The 11,116-nt window shown below is 41.9% G+C and overlaps 1 protein-coding gene across 1 annotated transcript in view; it reads left to right on the top strand.

Annotated features, from left to right (window-relative positions):
• Positions 1–11,116, top strand: part of GSG1L (GSG1-like) — a 62,227-nt gene that overhangs the window by 32,441 nt on the left and 18,670 nt on the right. Inside the window, exons 3-4 of the mRNA XM_009324715.1 lie at positions 3,960–4,112; positions 9,389–9,500. Of these exons, the coding sequence (XP_009322990.1) occupies positions 3,960–4,112; positions 9,389–9,500 (265 nt within the window). The remainder of the gene's footprint in view (positions 1–3,959; positions 4,113–9,388; positions 9,501–11,116) is intronic.

Genomic DNA, 11,116 nt, shown 5'->3' with positions numbered 1-11,116 from the left:
AAAAATCCTCTGGAGAGCTTCTTCCCTGTCACCTGGAATGACTGAGGTCTCCTGAAGAGAAGGAGCTCTCTGCTTTGCAGGAAGGAGGCTGTAAGAGATTGTAAGTGGAAGTAAGTGATGCCAAGTGACTGCCTCATGAATCTCATGTTGAGAGAAGAGCAGTGGGAGATCACTTCACTGTCAGCACAGAACAGAAAGACACTGTCTCCTGATTTAATAACCTGAGTCAACTGTTCTGCTTCTGGCAGCCACAGGAAGATGCTTGCATTCCAGATATAGCTTGCATTTTGTGGATGTTATTATTTCAGATGAAATTCAAAATCAAAGCAGGCAGGACAGGACATACTCAGAACTTCGCAAACACTGCATGTGTGATCTACCTTCCCCCACATTAAATGCATTTCAAAAAGGCACAGAGCAGATATTCAGTGTACACCATGAAATAAGACATGAGTTAGACATAGAGTTCCTTTCAAGATAGGAACAGGGCTCAAAAAAGAAGAAAGAATTGCCTATGCCTTCCATGGGGAACTCACCCAGTCTTTGTGTCTCATTGGAAAAAGGTTTCACAGGACAGCAAAACTCATGTCTCATTGAGCTGTTCATCAGAGCCATAGTTCAACTCTGTTTCTACTCCAGTTATCCCTACCCCAGCTAACTTTCTCCCTCCAGCTGCTCCCCCAGCACATTAGACCTCGCAACTGTGCAATTAAAAAATCATAGAATGATTTAGGGTGGAAGGGGCCTCTGGAGCCATTGGTCCAAGCCTCTGCTGAAAGCATGTCCATTAGATCCAGCTGCTCAGGGCCACGTCCAGTGGAGATTTGAATGTGTCCAAGGACAGAGGTCCCACAGCCTCACTGGGCCCCTCTTCCAATGTTTGACCACCTTTCTGCTCAACTCAGTCTGGAATTTCTGATATTGCAAATTTTGTCTTATCCTACCCCTGTTTAGCTCTAAGAGTCTGGCTCTGTCCTCTATATCCTTCCATTAGGTAGCTGTAGACAGCAAGACCTTCGTGTTCTCTTCTACAGGATGAGAAGGTGAAGCTCTCTCTGCCTTACCTTGTACATCATGTGCTTCAGCCCCCGACACTTCCTCACTGTGCCCCATGCCCTTACAACTCTTCAAATTATGAAAAGCCTTCTGCAGCTTATCAGGTTTGAAGATCTCCTTGCAAGGTTATCCTGTTGGTAAAACCACTCTTGTCCATTTGACCAGATGGATCCCATTCCTCCCAGCAGTCCGTGTTCCTCACAGAAGGCCCTGTGGTTAGAGAAGCCAAATCACTCCCTGTGACACCAGCCACACAGTCAGGTGTTCCTTCCTCCTGTGCCTTTCTGCTTCACCAGCAGGATAAGGAACACCAACTGGGCACCCATGGCCTCCACCCTCAACTCCCAGAGCCCTTCTGTCAGTCTGAATGTGCACAAGGCTGCCTCTAGCAGTATCCCCTCACTTGCCTTCTGGACATGTTAACCTGGAACCTCCCATAGAGACATGTGTATCTCTTCAGCTTCCTGTTATTTCTCAAGCACAATACGCTTGTGTCTACAGCATCCAGCTTCAAGCATTGTTTCATAGGTGGCCAATAGATAAAACCTGTATACAGTTGATGGACGTCACCTGAACCCTGAGGCCATCAACCGAACCCCCAGATCCCTTTCTGCAGGGTTGCACTCCAGCCTCTCGTCCCCCATTCTATATGTACATCCAGGATTACACTATCCCAGGTGCAGAATCCAGCATTTGCCTGTGTTAAATTTCATACGGTTGGTGATTTCCCAGCACTCAAACCTACCAAGATGTCTCCCTAAGGTCTCTTTACTCTCGTGGAAGTCAATGTCCCCTCTTAATTTACTATCATCAGCAAACTCTTAGCCTGCCCTCAACTCATATGTCCACGTCATTGATAAAAACATTGAAGAGCACTGGCCCTAAAACTGAGTCCTGGGGAGCACCACTAGTGACTGGACACCAGCCTGATGTAACCCCACTGACTACAGCTCTTTGAGCCCGACCCTTCAGCCACTTGTTCACCCAAGGAATTAGAGGACAAAGCCACACCACAGCCTTGAACTGCAGTCACTACTACAGCACTGCCCTTGTGCGTAGATACCAGCAGTGAGTACCCTCAAGAGTTGAAATGGCAATTAAGATCTGGGCAGATTTGCTGTATATTACTCTTTCAAGTTTGGGCTGAGACATTTATCGATCCAAACTCGTTCGTTAGTGCTCTTTGCTGCCTCAGTTTGTAGGTCAGGTTTACACAATCTAATTCTTTCCAACTCAAACCATTTCATCATTCTCTTGTCATAGAAACTTCTGTTTGTGAGAAAAATGAGGCAAAATCCCTTCTTAATCCTGCTGCATTGCAGAACAACACCCTTGCTGTGTCTCAGTCATATTTCTTTTTGGAAAAGTGTGGCAGTTGCCCTGATACCAAGTTGACTAATAGGAGTGAGATAAACACCTGTTTGCTGTTGATAGATGCAATATTACATATACAGTCACTGTGAGAAATTAAAAGGTTTATTTATTACTATCTCTGTAGTATTGTTCAAAAACTCAAAAGGTCTGATAAGGCAGCAACAACGAATAGCACATATTAATTAGCTGCAATTATAAAGACAAGTTCCCAGACAAAATGTGAGCTGGGATCATCCCTGTCACTAAGAGGACACTCAAATATTTGATAAAAGTGAGACTGCATATCTGGTTTGATAAGCTCATCTATAGGCATTATCACACGTGTTCTTACAGTGAGGAGAGAATGTGTTAATAAAAGTGAAGCCCGTAGCAGTCTCTATGGTTACAGCTAACATTTTCTAATATAAGCCATTGTCTTCAGATGCTTAACTTTCCATGTTTCAACTGCTTAGGCTGAAATTTTCCATCACTGCTCATTGTTTCCAGGTGAATTCTCTAGCAATCAGGTTAGCAAATGTACTGAGGAATTCTAGCATATTCTCGTGCTGAAACAGCGATTGGAAATCTGGCAGGGACTCAATAGTATCATCTGTTACCATCCTCTCAGATTTACCCCATGGCTTGGTGACTTTAAAAGACTCAGCAGATCCTGCTAGAGGCTTTGTGCTGAAATTTCCAACTGTAACATCTACAGCGGCTGAATCAGTCTTGGTCGGTCACTACCAAATGCTGCCCGACCCACTTACCTGCGCACAACCCCGAAGTCCTGCAGAACGTGCGGGTCAAACAGGGCACATCAACTCTGCCCTTCACCTGAGGGATTGTACTTAGGGGTTGAGAAAACAGAAAGCAGACCAAATTTTGTATCTGCAGCTCTTCAACTGAGTATGTTATAAATAACTGGCTCCGCCCCACCGGTATTCTGGCAGTTTTCATATTAGTCCCAGCAGCAGAGATCTGTGCAGTGGATCCAAACACCCCAAATCAGAACAGTCATTCTGCAAGACACCAGTTTGTAATAACAGGCCCATCGCTATTCTATGATAAGCATTTTAAAACCTGGACTGAAAACATTTTCTTTGAACAGCCTTGTGAAAAAGAGGTATCCAAGCCTGTTCATCTCCCACCAGCCCATATACTGTAAGGTATTATGTGCCATCACCACCACGTGTGCTAGATTCTGCTCATCTAAACCATGACACAGGGAGGAAAAATGAATTCTCTGTCCTATGGTTTGGGTCAGAGGAGCCAAGATGTTCTAGATATACCCAAAGAGATTCTTTAGCCAAGCTGAGATCTTAGGAAACAGCTTGTTCTTTCTGCAGTATCTTTACTACCCTGCTGATCTTTACATCTTCATTCACCGCTTTTTCTATTTTTCAGTTTGGGTAGTGGTTTGCTAAATTTAAACTTTCTGAATGCACAATTACTCCTAGATATTCCTGATTTCCTAATTATTTTTTACCAACTTCAACCTCTTGAAAGTATTTACCAAATAAGTGACTGGTTGCTGTTCTTGTGCATTGCAGGTGTCCTGTGGTTATCAGTAGTATCCGAGGTGTTATACATCATGCTGTTAGTCGTCGGATTCAGCCTTATGTGCCTCGAGCTCTTTCATTCAAGCAGTGTGATAGATGGGCTCAAGCTAAATGCCTTTGCTGCTGTCTTCACTGTGCTTTCAGGTATGAACCTTCCCTTCCCCTTTTGCCTGAGGAGCCACAACAAAACAAAATTCTAAAACTTTGAAAGCATAAAAACTGAGGGCTACAAGGCTCTTTTATCCCCATTATGCTACCACATTTTTTCCTACAATTTTTGTACCTTTGGAACAAGGATCACATGATAAATTTGCCTCTTGCCAGGGAGAAGTGAAAATACATAGGCCTGAATTCACAACACCAATGCAGCAATTACCACCCCCCCAGCCCACACAGCCACTACCATAGCCATAGCCTGAGCCTCCATTTTCAGCATCATCACACTGATAATCCAATAGAAAATGAAAAACATATGGTGTTGAAAATTCTTTTTTCCATGTTAATTGTAAGAGTAGATGAAAGCCTGATGCTTCAAACTGAAGAAAGAAGCCCATCTTGTTCATTAGCAAAATTGAGAATGAAAAGGGTTCTAGTAATCGCGCTTAGGAGCAAGCCCATGAGTAATTCGGGGACATGTACATCTCTCAGAATAACTGTTTCAGGCTATTTTCATATTCGGTCTGTACTTGGAGCCCTTCAGCAAATGAACTTGAGGAATTCACTTCCCTAAAAGAAGTTATCAACCATGTAATTAAGTGCTCCTTCACTTCTGTGCTGGCTGAAAACTCCACTTCCCAGGATTTGTACAAACAACCAGCCACAGCTGGCTTTTGTGAGCGCTCCTGCATGGACCTCTCTGGCAGAAAGGACTTCTGCAATAAAAGTGCGTTTTATTCTGCTGTATTTCAAGCTGAAAGAGATTATAACAGGCAGTGTACATTTCTGTGAAGGAGTTTGTATCTTCAGGGATAGCTTCAAATTGTGAAATACAGTTAGTGGTATAAAACTTAGATCAGAAGTAGAGCTAAGAGGACAAAAAAAATCTGGTAAAAACTGCCAAAGCATGTTTTTCAGCTTTGGATATAATTTGAATTTTTAAAAAAGACAGTTCAATTTTCAAAATCAAACTATGTGGAATTCTTCAGCATTCAAACAACTAGTCCCATGCTGTTTCTCTCGCTCTTCACCATTAACTGCAGTTTTAAAGTTTTGTAACAATTATGAAGTTTTCTTTCCTACACATCTATTTTTTTTTTATCCTTCCCTCTTTATAAGCACATTGCCATGACGTTCCAAGTATAAACTTTAAAATTTTACAGGGAAAAAGGATAGCAAAATAGGAAGAAGCAAAAGGCTCTTTTATCCCCATTATGCTACCACATTTTTTCCTACAATTTTTGTACCTTTGGAACAAGGATCACATGATAAATTTGCCTCTTGCCAGGGAGAAGTGAAAATACATAGGCCTGAATTCACAACACCAATGCAGCAATTACCACCCCCCCAGCCCACACAGCCACTACCATAGCCATAGCCTGAGCCTCCATTTTCAGCATCATCACACTGATAATCCAATAGAAAATGAAAAACATATGGTGTTGAAAATTCTTTTTTCCATGTTAATTGTAAGAGTAGATGAAAGCCTGATGCTTCAAACTGAAGAAAGAAGCCCATCTTGTTCATTAGCAAAATTGAGAATGAAAAGGGTTCTAGTAATCGCGCTTAGGAGCAAGCCCATGAGTAATTCGGGGACATGTACATCTCTCAGAATAACTGTTTCAGGCTATTTTCATATTCGGTCTGTACTTGGAGCCCTTCAGCAAATGAACTTGAGGAATTCACTTCCCTAAAAGAAGTTATCAACCATGTAATTAAGTGCTCCTTCACTTCTGTGCTGGCTGAAAACTCCACTTCCCAGGATTTGTACAAACAACCAGCCACAGCTGGCTTTTGTGAGCGCTCCTGCATGGACCTCTCTGGCAGAAAGGACTTCTGCAATAAAAGTGCGTTTTATTCTGCTGTATTTCAAGCTGAAAGAGATTATAACAGGCAGTGTACATTTCTGTGAAGGAGTTTGTATCTTCAGGGATAGCTTCAAATTGTGAAATACAGTTAGTGGTATAAAACTTAGATCAGAAGTAGAGCTAAGAGGACAAAAAAAATCTGGTAAAAACTGCCAAAGCATGTTTTTCAGCTTTGGATATAATTTGAATTTTTAAAAAAGACAGTTCAATTTTCAAAATCAAACTATGTGGAATTCTTCAGCATTCAAACAACTAGTCCCATGCTGTTTCTCTCGCTCTTCACCGTTAACTGCAGTTTTAAAGTTTTGTAACAATTACGAAGTTTTCTTTCCTACACATCTATTTTTTTTTTATCCTTCCCTCTTTATAAGCACATTGCCATGACGTTCCAAGTATAAACTTTAAAATTTTACGGGGAAAAAGGATAGCAAAATAGGAAGAAGCAAAAAAACCCCAAAACCCAAAACACTGCTAGCTGTTATTTTCAGTGACAGAGATATCAGAGGAAAGAAGAAAAGCATATTTAGTTAAGCTTAGCATATTTATAATGACACAGCTTAATAGAAATTAGGTAACAAAAAGGACCTAGACTTGGAGCAACACACCTCATTAAATTCATGCTAAAGGTCTCTCCTAAAAGTGCAATGGAATCTTCATATTCTCACAGCTCAACATCTAAAGGTCAGGAAAAATTATCCTAACAGTGTGGCCACTTGTTGCTGTTTCTTGAGCTCTTATGAGTCATTAAAAAAACCCCACAACATCGTGATTTTGGTATCCCTCTTAACCTTACACAAATTAAAAAATTTACAAACATCTCTCATGTAATATTTATAATAAAGCATTTTAATTAATGTGATATAGTCCATAAATAATATTTTTAGTAAAGGTATCTGAAAACGCTTTAAAATATATTGTCTTTTCCAAATTTAGTTCCTTAAGCTCTGCCATTACTGACATCTAGAAACAGCTCTGGTCCTGCAAGGCTAATGATCTCAAGCCAACTATAAATGGTCAGTGTTTCTGCACTCCCATCCACTCCAGTCACTCCAGTCCACTATATTGTCAGGGGTTTCCACCTGCAAGCATCTGTTGCCCTGGACCCCACGTGGGTGGGCGCGCAGGCATTTTGTCCTCTTTGTCCAGCCTTAAGCAGCCAGTTGGAGGGAAAGATGATCTTGTAAATACAGCATTTATGTTACAGGCAGGTCATTTTATCCCAAATGTGACCATTAAATGTACGACAAAAAGTGCCGTAGGATATCCCCATGGAGAACTTGGCAAGGCATATCTAAAATAGCCCAAACTGATGGGTGGCATCACGAACAAACCAAAGCAAAAGTGCATGAAGCAGCACAATGAAAGAAAGACTCGTTTTGTTTTGCTATAGCTTATACATGGCACAATGCCACTGACGGCCCAGCCAGGCACATGTCCGCCCCCGACCCTCCCCGCCATTAGGGAGATACAGCAATAAAAGCCACGTTTTCACTGTGGTCCCTGCGTTACAGCAGGACTTGCTGATGACCTCCTACTCACCTGTGTCAGTGGACTGTCATCCTGGCCTCCCACACAGCGAAAGGTCTGAACAGTGCTGAAACCCCATTAAGGTTTTGCATGACAGAACAGAGCAGATTAGCCTTGCTGAAGCTAGTCCCGGCCGTGTCAAATCTCCTGATGGCTCTGAGTGACTATGACATGTCTCAAGGCAGCCTGTAATATTTTATTAAGGTTGAAAAATTACTGACAGTAGGTATAGGAACAGCAAACCTCAAACTTTAAGATCAATGCTGTAACTGTCAGCTGGAGAGAAATCCATTGATTTAAAAAGTACAGCAAGCTCCCAGTGAATTCTGGAAATTAAATATAGCCAGAAACAAGCAAGGTGTGTACCAGTTTGCTGTGCTCCCATTAGGCCGCCCACCCTGCTGAAATATCATTTCTTCCGATGCGAATTGCTCTTTCCACCTCCTAACTTTCCAGTGTGTCACACCAACATGAAGCAGCTGAGCAAATCACTGCAGCTTCTTGTAATAAAATATCTTCTTTCAGCCTCTGCAGTTGTTTGTATCAAATATGACATTTGTCTTGCTGAAGGTCCTGCTTAACATACCCACAACACAAATATGACATTCCCCTACTTCCCTCCCCCAGAATTGCCCTGAATCATCCACATGTCTGGTGAGACTAATGAAGTGCTTTAGGCTCTGAAAGTAAGCAGGAAAGAAGAGCCAGAAGTTGGGTCTGGGGAGGGAAAATCAGGATATTCCACATGGAGGAAGGGCAACTGTGGAAAAAAGTAGATGGTCAGAGATGAGAGTAAATGGTGACTTTGGTTAAGGAGCAAAGGGTAACGTATGGGACCGCATTGTACCCCACCATGGCAGAACATCAGTATTTCAAAGTGCCTTGAACTGTCGTTGCAGCACAAGGGGCTTTTGACATCTGTAGGCCCAAGGTGTATTTGGACAACGATGGTCCTGCCCCACAGTTTCCCTAACTGCCTGAACCCATGCTTTTCGTTAGCTCAGCTGGGAGAATCATTCTGCACTGCCTAAGTACTAAAGCAGACGCATCCCAAATTATTGTAGCTGGAAAATTCTCCAAGCATCAGAGCTGCTACTGGCCACGACTTCTTGAAAAGTAGGTTTTGATTTTCCTCAGAGAGATGTCTAAATGTAAAAATATGGGCTGGCCAGCGACGTGGCAGAGCAAACTCAGTGATCTAACTGCAACCCTGTTCTTTAGCATCACAGAGTCGAGTGTCTAATACTTTGTCTAATCTTCACCCAGTTGTAGTTACCTCAGCAAAATATAATGGTGTCACAAAAGCAAGCATCATCAACATTGTACCTTCAAAAATATTCCTATGGTGTCGTCTCACCACACTTCATCAGGAATACTGAGTTCACTTAACTTGCTTGTGTAACTTCCAAGTGTTTTATAAGTGTTCAAATTTATAAATCTTAGCAACTGTTCAATAAAATATCGTTGTTTGGCGTTAACACATTCAATCTTGCATTGCCTACAGAAGCCTCTCTCCTTCTTCTCTTACCTGAGGCCTGTCTGCGATGGGCTAAGTGAGATAACTTGTGGGTGGCATACCCCTGTTTTGCAGCAGCAAGGTTGGTGGTGATGCTAATTGTGCAACATTTTCTTCAACGATTTTCTTTCTTTAACTCTTCTCTTAATTGAGAATTCAGTATGATGTAAAATAATGAGCTCTCAGTCATCTTTCCTCTGCCCATGCAGCTCCCTCCTCCACAGTAGAATAGGAGGCATAAAAGTACAACAAAGAGTTTTCTGGAGCTTTCAAAGCACTTCCAGCAGTAGCTATCTCAAGATTTATAAAAAAACATCAGCACAAAAATTCCTATTATGATCCCTGCTTCTCAGGTCTCTTGGGGATGGTGGCACACATGATGTATACTCAAGTTTTCCAAGTGACAGTCAGCCTTGGGCCAGAGGACTGGCGACCGCATTCATGGGACTATGGATGGTCCTTCTGGTAAGTGTCACCACCAGTTAATATCTTTTCATTTTTGAGTTGTTCCATCAGTCTGTTAGGAGATTGTACATATCATCTCAAAGTTCCAGGAACACGCATGTGCATTTCCAGCCGCCGAAATGCTAGGAGAAAAAAAACCACCCTGGCCATACAACCGTTGGGGTGTTAGAGGAGAACTATCAGTGACTGTGCAGCAGCTGCTGTGCACATCGGCAGGTACACAGCATTTGTAAATGAACAGCAGCCACAATTACCAACACAGATTGAGCACTCTTATTAAAGTTCACTTTAGGTACATAATTGCCATGGCATTTCAGAGATTTTTAGCTTTTTGTTTTGTTTTGTTTTTAATTAATGTCTCAGTTGAACCTTACAGTGCAACTTTTAACGCAACCGCAGAGGAAAGGATAGTGCTCCTGGCACCATGATACTTCCCTGTGGATCATGGGGAGAAGGCTTGGGAAAATGGACACGACATTTTGGCAACTGATTTTTTTATTTGTTTTTACCTTTCCCATTTCTTCTAAAAATCACATAAAAATAATTTGACCAAGATATGTCAACTGTGTTACATTGCTTGCAAGTTTATAAGAAGCTTAACAAGAATAGGAGACTGTGGAGAACAGAAATACCTGCAAACAACATTCACATCCCTCTAGAGGCATCAACCTCTTTGGATGGCTAGGGAAAATTCTTTCTTTCTTTCATTTCTAAATACAGAGTATTATTTTCATTCCATCTCAAAGCAGAGACAACTACCTTTGCTAACACCAATAAATAAATGCAAATAATTCTTATGCATAGCACTGCAGGGAGTTATTAGTCTTTCCTTCTCCCCTCACTATACTGTTTCATGGGAGGAGTTACTAACATTTTAGCAACATGTTACAAACCATAAATTGCATTATATTTAAAATATAGTTATTTTGTGTATCAGTAATGAATATTTATTGCATATGATGATGAACTTATAAATATACTGCATTCATATATTTATCATATTTATATAAATATTTATAACAATTCTGTCATAATAATTGTATAATTATTAATATATTTAAATAATTACTATTAATATTTTTTCTTCAGTAATTGATTTTATAATTTACTGCAATACTCAAAATTCAGAATGTTGTTAAATGTCTAGCATGATAAAGCACTTATTAGATTATTCTCCTTCACCTTGTGCAAGACAAGAACCCCCATGTCTCAGGACAGGCGTCAGAGGCTCGCAGGTCCCGTAGGGCATTATGAGCCCTCCCTGGGCTCGCTCCTCCTACCCCTGCTCCGAGCCAGCTGGTCCGAGCCCAGCATCCCATCCTGCGACGGCAGCTCACAGCACTGTTTGCTGCTCTAACCACAGCTTTGTCCCAGAGCAGACGTTGCATCCCCTGCCTGCAGCTCTCCCCAGGCAGCCAGAGCCAGGGCACAGCGGGCTTTGGTTTAAAGACCGGGATGGACCCTGGGTTATGCTTCACTGTAGAGGATGCTGGAGATACCCATAAGCAGGCAAATATGTGGGAGCAACCTCAGCTCTTCCCATATTCCTGAAGTGGGACCTCAGCTTCAGTCCATACAGGAACTGTTGGTTCGCCCTGGTTAAAGCTGAGCTCCGC

The sequence above is a fragment of the Pygoscelis adeliae genome, unplaced genomic scaffold (assembly GCF_000699105.1).
Source record: "Pygoscelis adeliae isolate BGI_AS28 unplaced genomic scaffold, ASM69910v1 Scaffold85, whole genome shotgun sequence".
NCBI lineage: Eukaryota > Metazoa > Chordata > Aves > Sphenisciformes > Spheniscidae > Pygoscelis > Pygoscelis adeliae.
Note: the sequence above shows the minus strand (reverse complement) of the source record. Positions and strands in the feature narration are given on the sequence as shown.